Source organism: Cnephaeus nilssonii, assembly GCF_951640355.1.
Source record: "Cnephaeus nilssonii genome assembly, chromosome: 5".
NCBI classification, from domain to species: Eukaryota; Metazoa; Chordata; class Mammalia; order Chiroptera; family Vespertilionidae; genus Cnephaeus; species Cnephaeus nilssonii.
The window spans coordinates 23,296,070-23,316,853 of record NC_137076.1 but is presented as its reverse complement, the minus strand read 5'-3'; the positions used below and the strand labels follow the sequence as shown (position 1 = coordinate 23,316,853).

General features: G+C 40.2%; 2 protein-coding genes across 2 annotated transcripts; one reads left to right on the top strand and one right to left on the bottom strand.

Annotated features, from left to right (window-relative positions):
- Positions 1-3,256: 3,256 nt before the first annotated feature.
- Positions 3,257-19,085, top strand: LOC307099205 (olfactory receptor 7A10-like; the record flags this gene model as incomplete). The annotated part of the gene is made up of 2 exons (XM_079770417.1): positions 3,257-3,298; positions 18,234-19,085. The coding sequence occupies exons 1-2, from the start codon at positions 3,293-3,295 to the stop codon at positions 19,083-19,085; spliced, it is 858 nt and encodes a 285-aa protein (XP_079626543.1). The 5' UTR covers positions 3,257-3,292.
- LOC307099203 (small ribosomal subunit protein eS24-like) lies at positions 17,276-17,734 on the bottom strand (the record flags this gene model as incomplete). Its single annotated transcript, XM_079770415.1, has 1 exon — positions 17,276-17,734. One exon carries the CDS (start codon positions 17,732-17,734, stop codon positions 17,342-17,344), a length of 393 nt encoding a protein of 130 aa, XP_079626541.1. The 3' UTR covers positions 17,276-17,341.
- Positions 19,086-20,784: the final 1,699 nt, after the last annotated feature.

Here is a 20,784-nt window from a genome sequence, read left to right as displayed (position 1 = left end):
ATACTGCAATGAATGTCTCACAAATTGCTATTGCAAGGGACCAACTCCCTGACTGGTCAGGATCTTTTCAATAAACACAAAACGTGCTCAAATACACACCATCTTTGAAATTTAATACAAACACTCTCACTTTACTGTACTGTTCTTCCAAACTAATTTTCTATTACCTTCTTCATGAAAAACAAATCTTTTCAGATACATTTTGATTTTACTGCAATCATTTATGCATCTCACTCATTCTACAGTGTCATGCAACTGGACTCCCATTCTTATCACCTCATTGTTAACTATGGTCCTTACAATACAGATTCCAACAAACACATCTTTCTTAATGTATTACCTAAATTAATTACAAATTAATTCCTTAACCCAAAATGCCAACACACTGAGCTCTTATCTCTGGTCTAGGCTGTTTGGGCTCCCAGATGACTTAGGTAAAAGTTGTCAGGTTCCATCCTCCCTGACCCTTTCCTGATGTACCTTGTGGCCTTCCAGACTCACCTGGATGGGTCTCTGAGAGGAAGGTCTCCGTGTGGAAGTCTGAATTGCTCCCTGGATGGTTGATGATGGAGACTGAAGCTCTGTCCCACACGAGACAGCAGGAAGGAGTGAGGCATCAGTCCCTGAACCAGCTTAGGAATCAAAAGCAACAGCCGTATCCTGTCCCCCAGCGTTGTACAAGCTGAGGACTGCACAGGGAGATATCTACAGCTCTCTCTATCCCTGCCTATCAGGCACATTTCCCTTGTGTTATTCCAACTTCTAAGCACATGATTTCCCTCTGGGCCTCTGGAATAGGCAGAAAGGAAAATTTTCCTAATCATTCTGTGATCCCAGGAGACCAGGTTGTAAGTCAAGTGTACTCAGTTTTTATGACTCCTTGTCTTGGTCTCACCTGCTTTCTAGAGGTTGAAAGACCTACTACCCTGTCCCATCCCTGACTTTCCTTTTTCTTCAAAGTATGATTGGGGGTGGGACACTGACCTGATATCTCTGGAAAATTGCTATTCTCCTCTTCAATATGGCAGAGCTGGGCTCCTTCTTGAGATGCAATCTGGGCGCCACACTCTTTGGGTTCCTGACACATTTGTCAAAATCATGAGGGATTTTTATACTTACATCACCACTTAAAAACTGTTACTTATACCCTCATAAAATACTTATTAATTTTTCTGGCCAGTGTGCCTCAGTTGATTGAGCATTATCCCATGAACCTACAAGTTGCTGGTTTGATTCCCCATCAGGGCACATGCCTGGGTTTAAGGGTGGATCCCTAGTAGGGAGTGTGAGGAAGGCAGACCATCATTGTTTCCCTTCATGAATGTTTGCCTCTCTCTCTTTAAAAAAATCAATAAAAACATATTAAAATATATATATTCACCATAAGAGATACACTTAGATATTTTTATGCCACATGACCTTAGCTTATCATTTTATAGGAATTTCCTAATTTAATTTTTAGAAAAGTTCACTTTATGAGGAATTTCTAGAAACATTTCTATATTTGGCAGGTGGAAGATTACAGATCTGGCCAACTTGTGTTGAATCCATTCCTGGCATAATCAGTATGACTGGGGTGAGAGAGACATGGGAATAACTGGGCCACAGCGTGGTGGTGGTGGTGGTGGTGGTGGTGGTGGTGGTGGTGGTGTGTGTGTGTATGTGGTTTGTGGATGTGAGAGGTGCTCAGAGCAGGGATAGCTGCATTCATACATTCGAAGTAGTTCTAAAACTATGGGGCCAGAACTCAATCAAGAGAAGGTACTAAAGGCCTAGCTGGTTTGGCTCAGTGGTTAAAAGGTCAGCCTGTGAGCTCCACCCCCAGTAAGGGGCGTGCAAGAGGCAGACGATCAATGATTCTCTCTCATCATTGATGTTTCTATCTCTCTCCCTCTATCTTCCTCTCTGAAACCAACAAATATATATTTTAAAGACAAAAAGAGAAGGTACTAAGGAGGGGATCTGTTTCCATTCACAGGACACCTTTGTAGCAAGAATAATAGAGTGTAAGAGGCAGCGTGGATGAGGAAGTCCCTGTGCCTGAGGTGTCAGCAGTAGCAGAGAGGCCACCTCACTCCTCAGCGTGTCTGCCACCACTTCGCCTCACTCTCCCTCATGCTCACCCACCTTGCAAACTGGCTTCATTTTTTTCTGACTTGAATATTAGAAACAAGAACCGTCCTCAGGGCCTTTGCGCTGGCCAGTCCCTCTGCTCAGCACACACTTTCCCACACAATCTTGTGTCTCCCTTCCTCTCTTTTGTTAAAGAAAACATTTTGAGGGCCAAAAGCTTTTCTTTAAAAATGATAATAGGGTTTATTGATCCAAATGCCAGCCAGGAAAGGACCAGGTCCTGGGGCATGAAGTCTAAACCAGCAGCAGCAGAGAGAGGCGGAAAAGAAAGACATGTCCACACACTGTCCTGGGAGAAAATAAACTGGGGCAGTTCTAGGATAGGAGCACAAGAAAGAAATATTTACTACTTTTGATTCGTTACAGGCAACAGACCTGAAAGCCCATGCACGTGCAGGCTGCAGGGGCACTGAGTGTCGCTACAGAAGTTGAATCAAAGTTCCAACATACAATCAGGAAAATGAGCAGTGTTTTGTAAGTGGGCCCACAGCTTTGACCTGGTTGACAACTATTATCTTTTTATCCCACTCTTTTGGATCAGTGCCATTTAATTTAGGACATCTCAGTTTTTTTCCTGCTCATTTTTGAGGTCTCTTTTCAAATGTTACCTTGCTTACAGATCTACGAACATACCCATTAAAATGGTACTCTCTATCCACTTTCTCCTTTAGATGTGCTATCCTTTTCTTCATACCACAGGCCACTATATGAAATAATTTATTATTTTATCATTTGCTTCGGCATTCTTTCTCCCTCATTGGATAGAGACTTCTGTTCTTCAGCACCCTATTCTCACAGCCTGGACAGTGCCTAAACATGGTCAGCACTCAATTTACATTCCTGCGAAACAAGAAATTCTCATTAAAACTATAGAATACATGAACCCCTCAGATACATAGGTGATTGGGATAAATATTCTATATCGGGGTAGCATTGGATATCCCCTAAAAGGGACCATAGCCATGCACACAATACTAAAATTAATTTCTTGGTTATAAAATATGAATTATTGCATTTTCAATATGTGAGGAATGCATTCAGTGTGAAAATTAGTCATGTTCTTTTCATCTTTCATGGTAGTCTCCTGCACCACCTGGAACCTGTGAATGTTACACAAATTTCAGAATTTCTTCTTCTGGGATTTTTAGAGAAACCAGAAATGCAGCCCCTCAGATTTTGGCTTTTCCTCTGCATGTACCTGGTCACTGTGTTGGGAAACCTGCTCATCATCCTGGCCGTCAGCTCAGACTCCCACCTCCACACACCCATGTACTTCTTCCTCTCCAACCTGTCCTTGGTAGACATCTGTTTCACTTCTACCACCATCCCAAAGATGCTGTGGAACAACCAGACACAGAACAAAGTCATCACCTATGAAGGCTGCATCACACAGACGTATTTTGTCATACAATTTGCTGGGTTGGATGTTTTCTCCTCACTGTGATGGCCTATGACCATTTTACGACCTTCTGCCACCACCTGCACTGCATGGTCATCATGCACCCTCGGCTCTGTGGACTTCTTGTTCTGACATGCTGTGTCATAAAAGTCCTGCATTCCTTCCTACAATGCTTAATGGAATTACGACTGTCCTTCTGCATGGAAATGGAAATCCCTCACTTTTTCTGTGAACTCAATCAGATGATCAAACTTGCCTGTACCAAAACAATTATAACTAACAAGGTGATGTATTTTGTAGCTCTCCTGCTTGGTGGTGGTTCTTTCTCTAGGATTCTTTACTCATATTCTAAAATAGTGTCCTGCACACATGGAATTTCATCAGCTCAGGGGAAGTATAACGCTTGTGTGTCTCCCTTCTCAATTGTCTCCTTATTTTATTGTACGAATTTGGGTATGTACCTTAGCTCTGCTGCTACCCACAATACACATTCAAGTGCCACAGCCTGGGTCATGTACTCTGTGGTCACACACATGCTGAACCCCTTCATCTACACTCACAGGAATAAAGACATCAAACAGGCTCTGAAGACAGTCTTTGTGAAGGAAACTACAAACAGGCCAGTTGTCCTAAGACTGAAGACGTGCCCATGATGGCAGAGGTCAAAGATGTAGAGTCACACATCATGATGATCTTCAGACCATGGAAGTAGAACTTGCTCTTTTCATTTATTTCCTGGAATTTCTATTTCTTTAACCTCATCTTCTCTATTCAACATATATAACTCAATTAAGTTCTCTGCTCTCTCAGATATTCAACAACTTTTCTCTTTGCTGTTTTTCTACTTTTCCTAATTTATTTTTATTGTGGATCAGAATATTTGGAAAATACTATTTACCTAATAAGACAACTTGGGTATGTTTAGAATATTTTTCCTCAAATGACATATATCATACCAGATAGTTTTTTGTTTGTTTGTTTTTTGTTTTTTGTTTTTTACTAAAGAATCATCCTGGATTGCACTACTCCTAGTGGAAAAGCTGCACTTAATGACCAAGGCAATTTACACCGTTTTGTATGAGAGGAAAACCTGAGACCTCTGCTGTTCACTTTTATGACTGACATTCCTTTGTATATCACTGTCTCAACTGCTGTTCCTGATAACGTAGACTCTGACATACCAGTGTGTTTAATAGCTGGTCACTGCATTTTATTCTCCTCCTTGGGATCCTGTTCTCTTTCAGCTCAGTGTTCATAGCCCTACCTTAGCCACTTTCAAAATGATTATCAAATCCATGTCTCCAAGAGGACTCTTCATTGAAAGATAAATAGCACCTTAAAATCACAGATGAATTTCAATATGATGGAGCAAATTTTTATATCACACATTGTATTACTATGTAAACTGTTTATTCTTCATTCTATGCATCTATTCATTGGAGTATGGAGGAATGACGCCCATTTGGAAAGGGGTTTATACATATGATTGAAGACTGGTTGGTGTTTCTCTATATTTTATTGGGTTGAAAATTTTCAGTGCTTCCTATAATGTGACTCTTTTATTAACATAAAGAATATAGATTCCCTCCCTCTACATTTTTTATAAGAATGGAAGGGATGGTAAATGATCATTATCAGTTCCATCCATTATACATCCCTATTATGCTCAGGATAATATTCATCCTTTATGATCAAAGAATGACTCAAGAGAGAAATTGCATTCTTGTTTAGTTGTATTACACAGGGCCGCCAGTTTTCCTACACACACATACATGTTCTTTCCACCTCTCCTGGTTACAGGGAAATGAACCTCCAATGAGTTTTTATATATAGTTGTCTTAAATAAACTAACACAGTAACAATGAATACTGTCTTCTAAATAAAATAAAATAAAATAAAAATGGTAATTGTCCTAGTTGTTTGTGTGTTGTCCCAAGCACTGAGAGGTTTAATTCCTGGTCAGGGCACATGCCTGGGTTTCAAGCTCTATCTCAAATGGGGGGGGGGGGGCATGTAGGAGGCAGCCAATTGAAGTTTCCATCTCTCCCTCTCCCTTCCTTTCTCACTCTAAAATCAATATATTTAGGCGAAAAAAGTGTTATTCACCCCGTAAAATTTGTAATTTTGTTTGTATCTCCTAACTTTTTTTCTTGATTAGATTTATTAAAAATTAGTATGGTTAGGATTTATAAATTTTGTTTTTCTGTTTTTAAAACCATCAATTCCTGTCTTTGTCTTTGTTATAAACTTAATCTGCTCCTCTGAAGCTTGTTTTATTCTATTAATGAATTTAATTTATTTTTATGCTTTATTTATTTATTTATTTATTTATTTATTTATTTATTTTTCTTTATTGATTAAAATATTACATATGTCTCCTTCCCCCCTCCTTATTGCCGCCCCCACCTCCCTGCTCATGTCCTCACCCCCTAGTGTCTGTGTCCATTGGTTATGCTTATATGCATGCATACAAGTCCTTTGGTTGATCTTGCCCCATTACCTCCACCCTCCCCTGCTTTCCCTCTGAGGTTTGACAGTCTGATCCATGATTCTCTATGCTTTATTTTTATTAACTGAAAAATTTAAGGATGTTTTTCATCTAAGTACAACTTTGGTCACACTCCAAGTTTTGACATATAGAGTTGTCATTGTAATCTTATTTTTTTCTAAATATTTCTGTATTGATTTCAGAGAGGAAGGGAGAGTGACAGAGAGATAGAAACATCAATGATGAGATTGAATCATTGATCTGCTGCCTCCTGCATGCCTCCTCCTAGGGATCGCATGTAAGGCCAGGCATGTGCCCTAACTGAGAAACTGAGCAATACCAGTTGGGTTCATTGTAATCTTTTAAATAGTAGTTTGGATAATTCTCTTTTGACCAAGTTGTATTTGAGGAGATTGCTTTAAAAATTCCCCCATAAAATTTTTTTAGTTGAGTTTTATGGCCTTGTAGTTAGAGAATATATCTGAATTTTTTCTTCTGAAGTTTTGAAATATGTGGCTAAGAAGTTAACTGACTTTTGTCAATGTTCCATGGGTGCTTAAAGAGGAGATGTATTATTTGTTTATAGGCTACAAAGTTCAATATTTATCAGTTAATTAAAGGAATTTATAATTTAGAAAGAAAAGAACAACTGCCAAAAAAACCAACAGCAGATAACTACTGTTCTCCTTTATATTTACTTTGATTATTGTATCGCTAAGCTATTGCTCTATGCCAAGCCATCCTACAAGCAAACTATTAAATACTAGAGGTCTAGCGTTCGATTAAAATCATGTGAGGAGGTGCTCCACCTCCCGCCCTGTGAGAAGACACCCTGAAGGGGGCCAGGACCCGCACCTGACCCGCTAGCGCAGGCCATTGCATTGTGTCCCCTGGGGTGGGAGCAGGCGCTCCTGTGTGTTGTGTCTCCCCTCTGGCCCGTCCTCAGCCCCAGCCGCTAGGGTTCCTCCCACCCATCTGTGCTAGCAGCTCCTCCTGAGCTGTCATGATGCAGCCTCCTCCTGAATGGTTGTGATGCCTGGCTAATTAGCATATTCCCTGTTTATTTATATACTAGAGGCCCGGTGCACGAAATTCGTGCACGGAGGGGGGTTGTCCCTCAGCCCAGCCTGTACCCTCTCCAATATGGGACCCCTTGAGGGATGTTCGACTACCCATTTAGGCCCAATCCCGGTGGGCAGTCGGATCCCTAAACAGGCAGTTGGACATCCCTCTCACAATCCAGGACTGCTGGCTCCCAACTGCTTGCCTGCCTGCCTTCCTGATTGCCCCTAACCGCTTCTGCCTGCCAGCCTGATCACCCCCTAACCACTCTGCTGCCAGCCTATTTGCCCCCAACTTCCCTCCTCTGCTGGCCTGGTCACCCCTAACTGCACTCTCCTGCAGGGTTGATCATCTCCAACTGCCCTCCCTTGCAGGCTTGGTCCCTCTCAACTGCCCTCCCTTGCAGGCTGGGTGCCTCCCAACTGCCCTCTCCTGCTGGCCATCTTGTGGTGGCCATCTTGTGTCCACATGGGGGCAGGATCTTTGACCACATGGGGGCAGCTATATTGTGTGTTGCAGTGATGATCAATCTGCATATTACTCTTTTATTAGATAGGATAGAGGCCTGGTACAGGGGTGGGGGCCAGTTGGTTTGCCCTGAAGGGCGTCCTGGATCAGGTGGGGGTTCCCTTGGGGCGTGGGGCGGCCTGAGCGAGGGGCCTGTGGTGGTTTGCAAGCCGGCCACGCCCCCTGGCAACCCAAGAGGAGGCCCTGGTATCTGGAATTTATTTTCCTTCTACAATTGAAACTTTGTAGCCTAGAGCAGAGCCAAGCCTGGGGCTCCCTCCGAGGCCGGCAGCCATTTCTGTTGGGGTTATAATTGAAACTTTGTTGCCTTAAGCGGGTGGGCCCGGCCAGGGTGTGCAGAAAGCTTTGCTTCCCCTGTTGCCGGCAGCAACCCTGGCCTGCTCTCTCAAGCTCCATTCTGCCGCTATTTGTTTGAATTTGTTTACCTTCTATAATTGAAACTTTGTAGCTTGAGTGGAGGCTTAGGCCTGGCAAGGGCAGGTGGAAAGCTTGGCTTCCTCTGTTACCTAGGAAACCTTGCTCTCTGTGGCTGTAGCCATCTTGGTTTGGATTAATTTGCATACTCGCTCTGATTGGATGGTGGGCATGGCTTGTGGGCGTGGCTTGTGGGTGTGTCGGAGGTATGGTCAATTTGCATATTTGTGTGTGTATACACAAATATGCAAATATATATGCAAATACACACACACTCACACATACTAGAGGCTCGGTGCATAAAATTCATGCACGCGGGTGTGTGTGTCCCTCAGCCCAGCCTGCACCCTCTCCAATCTGGGTTCCCTCCCACAATCCAGGACTGCTGGCTCCCAACTGCTTGCCTGCCTGCCTTTTGATTGCCCCTAACCACTTCTGCCTGCCATCATGATCACCCCTAACCACTCCCCTGCTAGCATGATTGATGTCTAACTGCTCCCCTGCCAGTCTGTTTTCCCAAACTTCCCTTCTCTGCCAGCCTGTCACTCCTAACTGCCCTCTCCTGCAGGCTTGATCGCCCCCAACTGCTCTCCCCTGCTGGCCAGATCACCCGCAACTGCCCTCCCTTGCAGGCCTGTTCCTTCCCAACTGCCCTCCCCTGCTGGCTATCTTGTGGTGGCCATCTTGTGTCCACATGGGGACAGGATCTTTGTCCACATGGGGGCAGCCATCTTGTGTGTTAGAGTGATGGTCAATCTGCATAGTACTCTTTTATTAGATAGGATAGATAATGCCATTATTACCAAGTGAGATTTCATGTTAGGGAGTTTTTTCTGAGCTCTGCCAGTCTTCCTATGAGTCTGTAGTCAGCTGTGAGTCTCTACATGTGTTCCTAAGGCTCATTCATGATGTTGCATGTGGCCATGGTGATCTTCTCCTTTGAAGCACTATATCATCAGTTTACCTTATTACTTATCTAGTTTTATCTTCTATTTTAAAGAAAACAAATAGTAATAATAAGAATTGCTTTATTTTACTTCTCTGGTTCCAATATCCATGAAACTTAGCTTTTCTTCAGGTAGTAGAAATACCTCCTCCATTTCTCAGTGTGAATCAGCTACCTAAGCTCTAGATCCTAGGCTTTTTCCCTTCCATTTTGTTGTTTTTTAAAAGTATAATTACATAATGTAAACTGAACACAATAAAAATCCACTATTTGATGAATAAAATTCATACCAACATTGCATGTTTCTATTTGTATATGTCAAGAAAGTGCACAATAAACTTTAATGGCTTTTTATAGTAATTATTAAATATTTAATATACCTGAGCCCAAATTTTTGTTGAAATATGGTTATATATATCAACTATTGCTTGCAACATTTGTCATGGGGATAGTAAATGTAACTTCAGAGGAATATTTTAAGCAATAAATAAAGTATATGGCCTGATTTCATTGAGCCTAAATAAAAAATTTCAAGGTAAAGTGTGTATGTATATGTGTACTTATTCATATACATTTTTATTTCAAACAAACACACCCACTTTTATGTACACAAACATAGATTCATTTATAATCACATATATCATGTTGAAAGGAAACTTAAGAGACATTTAAAGAGGATAGAAATGTAAAGAATGAATTTTGGAATTAACAAAAAATTAAAAGATGTAGAAATTTAGACATGAAGATTTAAAGTATATGGTAGACATGAACTTAAATGATGAATTACTGTTCCTATGATAATGCCTCAAAGGCATCAAAATTGGGAGCACATTTACATGTATACAATAAGAAATTCTCTACCTGCTAAAGAGGCTGAATATCTCCAAACTGATTACACATTTCCTTTACTTAAAGGGGGATTATAACTCAAAATGCCTTTACCCAGGGAAGGATAAATGAATGGAGATACTTAATCTCAGCTTCCTGAAGAAAATGTTCATTGGAAAATGTGTATTCACTTTTTAATGCTAATCTAAAATTACCACACAACTGATTTACTAGTAAAACATATTTATGCTCTTACAATTCCTGAGTCAGAAACAGGAAATGGGTCTCAGTGAGCTAAAATCAAGATGTTTGCAGGGCTAGGATTTTTCTGGAGGCTACAGGGAAGAGTCTATTTACTTTCCTACTCCAAGCTTAGATTAGCATGTAAAATAATTGAAATATGTTCCTTATAATTAACAAATATTTTATAGTGAGGGGACTAAATGACAACTCTTAACTTGTGATATAAGGAGGAAATGCCAAATTGATTTGGCTAATGTGTCATGAAGCCCAGAGTGTAACACAAAAAGTTTTTATCAAAGAAACTTAGTTTCCCCCTTTGTTGAAAAGAAAAATAGCAATTTTCTGTAGATATTAGGGGGTGTGTCCCTATAAAAAGTCAATATTTGGAGATTCAAGTCTAATCCAGACTGCATCCTTGGTCTTAAATTTAGAAAATTTTTTAATCAGGGTTAGGATAAGGTGCTGGGATGTTAGTCCTCTGAAACCCAACAAATGTTATAAGGAAGAACTAGTAAAAACTGGACTCACTTGAATCCTAAGCTGGTCTTTTGGGAACACAGAATCTCCAGGAAAACATTCCCTTCTGTCCAAACCCACAGGGAAATCAGGTGTTTAGAAGTTGGAGTAACATGACAGAAATGTACCTAATGAGCAGACATAGAGAGCTGTAAATATTTCTCATCTCCAGTCTCTCAGAGTGTGTGACCTTGGGCTGGATAGGACCTGGTTGTTGCTTTTGGAATCCTAAGTTTGTCTAGGAGACCTGTGCTTGCCTCCTTCCTGCTGTCTTGTCTGGGCAGAAAGCTTCAGTCTGCATCATCAGCCATCCAGGAGATTGGACTTTCCCATGGAGATCTTCCCCTCAGAGTTCCCAAACAGGTGGGTCCAAAAGTCCAGTAGGTACTATAGGAAAGGGTCAGAGAGAGTCAAAGCCAAGCACATGTACCTGAGGTCTCTTGATAAGCACCAGCCTATGGTTGTTTATTTACCTGATTAACAAATTAATGACTAATTTATGATGCTAAAAGAAGTGAACATTGAACTAATTGCTGACAATTAACTGATGAAAGAGCAATTAGACTGTAAATGTGAGGCATAAAGTGATTCAAGTAAAAGTAGAATGTGTACAGTGAGTTTTGTAACTAAAGAGAGTAGGAAAATAGAGTAGTAGGTATGGAGGGATGTCCAGTGAAGTGTGGGCAGTTCTTTATTATTATCACTAGAGGCCCGGTGCAAGAAATTCATGCACGGACGGGGGTTGTCCCTCAGCCCAGCCTGTACCCTCTCCAATATGGGACCCCTCAAGGGATGTCCGACTGCCCGTTTAGGCCCGATCCCTGGGATAGGGCCTAAACGGGCAGTCGGACATCCCTCTCACAATCCAGGACTGCTGGCTCCCAACTGCTTGCCTGCCTGCCTTCCTGATTGCCCCTAACCGCTTCTGCCTGCCAGCCTGATCACCCCCTAACCACTCTGCTGCCAGCCTGTTTGCCCCCAACTTCCCTCCTCTGTCGGCCTGGTCACCCCTAACTGCACTCTCCTGCAGGGTTGATCATCTCCAACTGCCCTCCCTTGCAGGCCTGGTCCTTCTCAACTGCCCTCCCTTGCAGGCTGGGTGCCTCCCAACTGCCCTCTCCTGCTGGCCATCTTGTGGTGGCCATCTTGTGTCCACATGGGGGCAGGATCTTTGACCACATGGGGCAGCTATATTGTGTGTTGCAGTGATGATCAATCTGCATATTACTCTTTTATTAGATAGGATAGAGGCCTGGTACAGGGGTGGGGGCCAGTTGGTTTGCCCTGAAGGGCGTCCTGGATCAGGTGGGGGTTCCCTTGGGGCGTGGGGCGGCCTGAGCGAGGGGCCTGTGGTGGTTTGCAAGCCGGCCACGCCCCCTGGCAATGCAAGCGGAGGCCCTGGTATCTGGAATTTATTTACCTTCTACAATTGAAACTTTGTAGCCTGGAGCAGAGCCAAGCCTGGGGCTCCCTCGGAGGCTGGCAGCCATTTGTGTTGGGGTTATAATTGAAACTTTGTTGCCTTAAGCAGGTGGGCCCAGCCAGGGTGTGCAGAAAGCTTTGCTTCCCCTGTTGCCAGCGGCAACCTTGGCCTGCTCTCTCAAGCTCCATTCTGCCGCCATTTGTTTGAATTTGTTTACCTTCTATAATTGAAACTTTGTAGCTTGAGTGGAGGCTTAGTCCTGGCAAGGGCAGGTGGAAAGCTTGGCTTCCTCTGTTACCTAGGAAACCTTGCTCTCTGTGGCTGTAGCCATCTGGGTTTGGGTTAATTTGCATGCTCGCTCTGATTGGATGGTGGGCGAGGCTTGTGGGCGTGGCTTGTGGGTGTGTCGGAGGTATGGTCAATTTGCATATTTGTCTATTATTAGGTAGGATGGCATCTATTTGACTACGTTTCCATTGATGAGAAAGATCTAGGTCCAATGTATTTCTTGCAAATATTACCTTACAACATCGGTTCATGAGACATACATTTCACACTATCTTCTTTCACTCTGGTATTCAATTCACATGAAAAAAGAATATATATTTGGTAAGTAAAAAAAGGTATGCTGAGTAGCTTACCTTTGCAATTATTTTGTTTTCTGTGACCTCAATATTTTTGTGGGTTAGTTATCCATTTGTTTTCTCTCTTGTAAGTTGTCTGTACAAGTCCTGACATTTTTGTAGTGAGGTCAGAGTATTTTTATCACTGTTTTTGAATGCATTCTTCTAAACAAGGAATTGGTGGTTTCACCCACTTTGTTGCTTGTCACTGAGTACCTTCATGGGCAATTGTGAATGTTTTTAATAGTGTGGGCTCAAATCTGTCACTCAGTTATTCTCTCCATTGCTTTTTAATTTTTACTTTTCTTACTGAAATAAAAAGTCAGCTGTTACGTTTATATTCTTCAATTATGTATCTTTGGTATCAACAAAAATGAAAGTGAATGTTTTTCTGTGTATGTAGTGCTAGTAAATGACCCTACACCCACATTGCCAACTTGTTTTGCATCTTCATTGTTCTTTATTGTTCTTTTTGGCCTTTTGTTGTTAGCTCTATTTACAAAATATGCATCATCTTTTACAGTCTTCTGGAAGGCATTCTCTTTTTTATTTACTAAAGATTACCTTTACCTTCCATCAGCATATTTGAATCCAATGTCTTTATATAAGAAGAAACTATAGCTTAGATACTGCTTTCCTCCAAATTCAAAATTCATTTTAGCCTTGCTGGCATGGCTTAGTGGTTGAATGTCAACTTATGAACCAGGAGGTCACAATTCAATTGCTGGTCAGTCCAGGTTGCAGGCTTCATCCCTGGTAGGGGGTATGAGAGGGGGCAGTCAATCTAAGATTCAATCTCATCTTTGATGTTTCTATCTGTCTATCCCTCTTCCTTCATCTCTGCAATCAATAAAATTATTTTTTAAAAAGCCATCCTATACTATTCTTTTATTTTAAAGTTATTGGAAATTTAATCTGTTAATGTTATTAAATTATTATTATCATCTGTCTATATATAGATTAATTCAATTCTCACTTAATTTTGTTTCATAGGGTCCTTTTGTAACCACTATACTTAATCTAATTTTACTCCTTTGATAATCTGTATTCCATGAATTCTTATGTTTAAAAAAACTTCCTTCTTAGTTGTGCATATGTATACACTCATATGCATTTGTACAAATGCATAAATAGCATCCTGTGCCCATCAGAAAATCTTTTTATGTGTTGTACAGTCTTTTTTCTATGTGTCCACTCCTGCTTATGATCTTTCCTCTAATCAACTAGTGTGATGCCAATTCATCATTACCATGTATATAAAATATTTTATGATGTGGCTGTGTTATTCACACTTGAAAGCCTTCCATATACATTCTCCATGAATTGCTATTATAACAATTATATATAAATATTTTTAATTGTTACATTAAAATTCATGGTTTGCTAATGGCTAGACAGTATTTTTCCCCCCAGGGGACATTGAGCAAAGTCCAGAGACATTTTTGTCTGTCATATGGAAGGTGTAGGTAGAGTCCAGGGATGCATAGGGGAGACCACACCACAGACAATGACCTGGCCCAGAATGTCAATAGTGCAGAGATTGATAAATCACAACTTAAAAATATATGTACTTGTAATATGTATAGCTGTCTTCAGATTGGTTTTGCAATGTTTTAACACCTATAGTTCTGCCAGAAAAGAAAATAAAGTACCCCTTTGCTACCTGTTTGCAAGTTTCAACCCTAGTCAGTGCAACACCTTTTTAAGTTTTACTCAGGCTGGGAGATATGAAAGAATTTTTTTTCTGAAATTTTTCTGAGTTTCATCAAAGATTCATATATTAGATGGCCTTGTTAATTTGAATATTATTTCATAAGCCTATTGTTCTTTCATATTTAGCCTTTTAAATGATTTCTAAACATGATTGTGGTGGGGAAGATGGAAGAGTGTAACAGGGAGATAAATAGTGATAGAAGGAGACTTGACTAGGGGTGCTGAACACACAATACAATATACATCTGATATATGATAGAATTGAATACCTGAAACCTATGTAATTTTGTTAACCAATATTACCCCAATAAATTCCATGAAATTTAAAAATAAAACTTAATATAAATTATTATTTCTCAATTGACTTTGACGGATGTTTTGGCCATCAAAATGTTTTACATTTTATTTAGTTATATATGTCTCTCTCATTACCCCTAAGATAACTGACTTAATTATGATGGTTTGGCCCACCCATACATATTAATGTGCAGTTTTCTATCATTTAACATGAAAAGCATTGGTTACACTTAGCAGTGAGTAGGCAATCACTCCGATTTTTTGTAATGTGACTGAGGGAGGGGAACAACTGCATTTCCTTCCAGGTTGACATATTCCCAGCTTTTATTAAACAATTCAGTGTTTCCAAATAAATCAAAATGCAGACTTTCCATGGGTTTAATGCACTTATATACTGAGACCTAATTCCTGATTCAGTCAACAAATAATAATGGAGCATCTGCTGTTTGCCACAATTTCTAGAATTATTATTGATTATCTTCTATGTCTATGCCATTGCCAATTTGATTACTAATCCAAGTTAGTAACCCTAAATTATTGCTATTTATTACATCTTGTTTTGGTTAGTTTTTGATGCTCCACTCAATATTCTTTAATACAGTTGCTTGGAATTTGCTCTGTTTAACTAGGTTTCATTCTCTCTGTCATACCTTTCATTTCATAATTTCACATTTACTTAAAGGTTTGCCTATGAAAGTGCACATATATTCACACACATTTGTGAAAATACATAGGTGAACAAAACAAGTAAAGCCATGCTTGTCTGGATCTGGCACTGTGATGGTGAATTCAGAGTGCAATGAAAAAATGTTTCCTTAAAAATATGGTCAGGATTAAATCATATGAAGAAGGTTACTCAGTGTAGAAGGATGGCTCCTCATGGCATATGGAGGATTTATTGATCATGTCCTGGGAGGCCTTTGCACATTGGTGAAGACCAGAATCAGTATTAGACTGTGTCCATTGATTTGTCAAAAATGAGATCAAAACCCAAAGTCCAAAATAAATAATAATGCCATATAACAAAAGAGAGAAAAGGGCTTCTCTCATCTACCTTCAACCATATAAAAACCAACTAATCAAATAAGTATAGAAGAGGCACAGAAAAAAAAGTCTTCTACTGTTTGATGTTTAAAATATTCAAATAGTATTGTTTTTATATATTTCCTTTTGGGAGTAATTGGTTTATTTTTGGGTTCTGTTTTCACTTGGGGTAATTACATCATCCTATATAATAAAAGCCTAATATGCTAAGTGTCTGGTCATCGGGTCGGCCATTCAACCAATCAAAGAATAATATTCTAATGATATACTATGGTTGCTCAACTGCTTGCTAAGATGTGCACTGACCACGAGGGGGCAGACGCTCCAACCCTTAGGTTAGCTTGCTGCTGGGGTCTGGCAATCGGACAGAGTGAGACATCCAGACATGCCCTGGAGCCCTCCCTTGGTCCCTCCCTGGGCTGGCCAACTTTCTGCATTCCTCCCTGGCCCTAGTCATGCATCGGTGGGGTCCCTCGGCCTGGCCTACACCCTCTTGCAATCCGGGACCCCTCGGGGATGTCAGAAAACCAGTTTCACGCCCCCCCCCCACAGTGCACGATTTCATGCACCAGACCCTTAGTATATCTATAAATACCTTTGTGTTTTAGACAAATTTATTTTTTATCTTCTATTATTTTTGCTTGGCTTTGAAGGGGTATAATTAGGGTTGGAAAGCAGTCAGAATCCAAAGAAGATTTTTCTTCCTCATTGTCTCTCAGGGACCACCTGAGCAAATTAAATTTCTTCCTAATGCCCAGTTTTTGCTCTCTCTCCCTCTATGTTTATTTAACCTATTGTTTATATTTCTTTAACTACAGGACAGAAAATGTGTATAGCAGCATGAAACTCCAAGCTTATTAGTCCATGGAAGGCTTACAATAAGAATATCTAAATTCTATTTCTAAATTCTTTTCTGAAAAGCTTCTTGATCTGGATACCTTGACTTGTATCTTCTCATAGCCTAAATAGTATGGGAGTGAGAAGCACATGGAAATAGCACAGATGAAGAGGCCATGGTGTTCTGTATCGTGTGTGTGTGTGTGTGTGTGTGTGTGTGTGTGTGTGTGTGTGTGTGCCTTGTAAACTGAGAGCAGAGATGCCTGGATTCATATATTCCAATGTGACTCTAATATGAGGAGATTCTAGGGATGGGATCCTTTTCAATTAACAAGACACTTTTGCAACCAGATTAATAAGGTGCAAGATTTACATAGTGTGCACAAGGCACTCTCCATGACTTGAAGTTACAAGAGCAACACGCAAGCTACCTTGTTTCTTAATAGCCTCTGACATCATCTCTGATCCTGCTTTGCTGTGCTCATTCCCCTTGACACTCTGGCTCATTTTGAGCCCTGATTTTCTGAACAATCATCTTCCTCAGGGCCTTTGCACTGGCTGTCTCTGTGCCTGGCAGACACTTCAGCTTCAGTCTCCCAGTTAGTCTTCTTTGAGGTATCTGTTAAGTGTCGCCTGTTGGCAAGTCTTGGCTAACCTTTTTCAAAAAGAGCACCCTTTATCCACTCTCTCCATTTAATGTGATTTACTTTTCTTAATAGCATCTTCACCACTGATTATGTTTTTTTAAAAGTTTATAGTTTATTAATCCTCTCATGAAAAATCTGCACAACCATCACTGATTAAGTCACCTAAAAATCTTTACTCCTTCTGTTGTTCAATCTCCAGCTCACTTTTTGCCAGGACCAACATTGGCCTTTGCAGTCCCCCTGACTTTCTTCATTCTGTTCTTGCGTTCCTTTCTCTGTTTTCTTGAGGTCTTCTTCTTCTCATATAGGCCATGTCTTGCAAGCCTGTGTTTGTGTTCATTTTTCTTTGCATAATTCAAGGAATCATAAATCATGCTGAAGCCAGTGTTCTTGCCACCACCAAAGTGGGTTCTGAATCCAAACAAAAAGATGGCATCAGGTGTGGTCTTATACATTTTGGCTAGTTTGTCCCAAATTTCTGTCTTGGGTACTGTTGCCTTCCCAGGGTAAAGGACATGAATGACCATTTGCTTCCGCTGAAGTAGTCTGTTGGTCATGAACTTCCTGGTTTGGATGGATGCCTTGTCATTCATGACGAAGGTTGATCTTCAAGCAGCCAGGGAGGAAAAGAGCACTGGTTATGTTTTATTACTTTCTTTTATTATATTCTTTCTTCATCATTAGTTTGTAGAGACTTTTTTCAGCATCCCATGTTGTGAACAGTGCCTGGAACATGGTCTATAATCAATATATATTCTTCAAATGCATGAAATATATTCTTAATAAAGCAACAATATATATATAATGTTTAAAGAACAGGTTGTTGGTAGAAAAGAAAATTCTATTGAGAAATGCCAATAGAGATACCACAATGGGGAATAAAACACATACCAGAAATGAAAATTATTTTCCTGATTCTAAACATAAATATGTCATTTATTCTCACTTACTAATGCTTGATAAAGTGAAAATTAGTTTTTTTTATTTTATCTATTTTCTGGTAGTCAAATTCCCCAACATAAGAAACCAAGCAATGGTACACACATTTCAGATTTTCTTCTTCTGGGACTTTCACAGACACTGGAACTACAGCCCCTCATATTTGGACTGTTTCTCTCCATGTACCTGGTCACTGTGTTGGGAAACCTGCTCATCATCCTGGCTGTCAGCTCAGACTCCCACCTCCACACACCCATGTACTTCTTCCTCTCCAACCTGTCCCTGGTAGACATCTGTTTTACCTCCACCACAGTCCCAAAGATGCTGTGGAATATCCAGACACAGAGCAAAGCCATCACCTATGAAGGCTGCATCACACAGATGTATTTTTTCATACTATTTACTAGCTTGGACAACTTTATTCTGACTGTGATGGCCTATGACCGGTTTGTAGCCATCTGCCACCCCCTGCACTACATGGTCATCATGAACCCGCGGCTCTGTGGACTGCTGGTTCTGGTGTCCTGGATCATGAGTGTCCTGAATTCCTCGCTGGAAAGCTTAATGGTGTTGCACCTGTCCTTCTGTTCAGACTTGGAAATCCCACACTTTTTCTGTGAAATCAATCAGATGGTCCAACTTGCCTGTTCTGACACCTTTCTTAACAACATTATAATGTATTGTACAGCTGTGCTGCTAGGTGGTGGTCCCCTTGCTGGGATCCTTTACTCTTACTCTAAGATACTTTTCTCCATATGTGGAATTCCATCAGCTCAGGGGAAGTATAAAGCATTTTCTACCTGTGCGTCTCACCTCTCAGTTGTCTCCTTATTTTATGGTACTATCCTAGGAGTATACTTCAGCTCTACTGCTATCCACAGTGCACACTCAAGTGCAACAGCCTCGGTGATGTACACCGTGGTCACACCCATGCTGAATCCCTTCATTTACAGTCTCAGGAACAAGGACATAAAGAGGGCTCTGGAAAGATTCTTTGGCAGGTAAGCTCTTCAAGGCCAACTGCACTAGGCTGAACAATTGCCCAGGAATGCAGAGTTCAAATCCTTAGGGCCAGAAGTTCTGACACAAATTAATCCAATATTTGGACCATATGTCATTGGAAATTCTCATTTATCTCCTAGGTTAACATGAATTACTTTAGCATAATTTATTATCTTATGACATATTTCATTCCAAGTAATTTTTCTAATGTGTTCCTGAGAGAATAGTCATGAATTATACTACCTCTATGGAGAAAATTATACTTGGCTACTAACGTCATTTGCATAATTTTATTTTAGAGGTAACTCTGAGACCACAGTTTTCACTTAGTTGTTCATCATTATTTTCTATAGCACCATCTTTACTGCTCTTCTTGATAATGTGGACTTTGACATGCTAGTATGTTTTATAGTTGGTCTCCGGATTTCATGTTCTTCATTCTATTATTCATCTCTGTGTCCACATGCCTACCATAGCCACTGGGAAATATTGACTATCAAATACATGTTTCCAAGAAGAATCTAAAACAAATATGCATTTTACTAGATAGATTGGTCTAATATTGTTAGAATCAGAGATGACCTTAAATGTGATGAAGCAATACTAGCCATACAATATTTTACTATACAAAAATGTTTTTCATGGCAATTGTGTATTTAATAAAGTGTGGAATATGCTGTCCATGTGTAAGGCTCCTTATTCATTGGGGTAAAAAATTATGTCGTGTATTTTATAAATTTTTTTCTGAACTATTTCACTGTTTTTGCTATAAAACTTTCTTTCTATATAATTTTTAAAAAGTGAGCAGGACAGAGAGAGAAGAGAGAAACATCCATATGAGAGAGAAATATTGATAGGTTGTCTTCCATACACATTCCAACTGGGGATCCAATCCACAGCCTGGAAATGTGCCCTGACTGGGAATAGAACCCGCAACCTTTCTGTGCATGGCATGATGCTTAACGAACTGAGCCATACAGGCCAGGGCTCCTTGAAAGCTTTTAATGTGCTCCCTACTAATGTGACACTTTCTAGTGTTCTAAATTCACTATCTCCCCTTTTCTAAATATTTTCAAATCCACCAAAGGGAAAGTGAGTGAACAATCTCACTATCACACAATAAGTATCTTTATACTCAGGAATATCTTTAATCTTTTTAAAATATATATATATATATATATATATTTTTTTTTTACTGATTTCAGAGAGGAAGGGAGAGGGAGAGAGAGATAGGAACATCAATAATGAGGGAGAGAATCATTAATTGGCCGCCTCCTGCATGACCCCTCCTGGGAAATGAGCCTGAAACATGGGCATTCCTTGTCTGGAATTGAACCTGAGACCCTTCAGTCCCCAAGCCGATGCTCTATATACTGAGGCAAACCAGCGAGCGCAATATTTTCAATCTTTATGATCAAAGGAAGAATCCTGCCCAGTTATGTGCAGATTTTCTTGTACAAACATGCATGTCCTTCCATTCTGTCTTGACTACCTGGAAGGGAGCCTCAGTGAAGGCATTTCTATAAAGTTATCTAAAATGTATTGGAGTTACAGTATGATTGTGAGTGCTATCCTCAAATATCAGTACAAATAACAAAAGTAAGAAGTAACAGATTATTATAATTTACCTCAGTTCTTTTTGCTTTGATTACAGTATTAATTCTTTATTTTATATAACAAGCTACCTTAAAGTAAATATTTT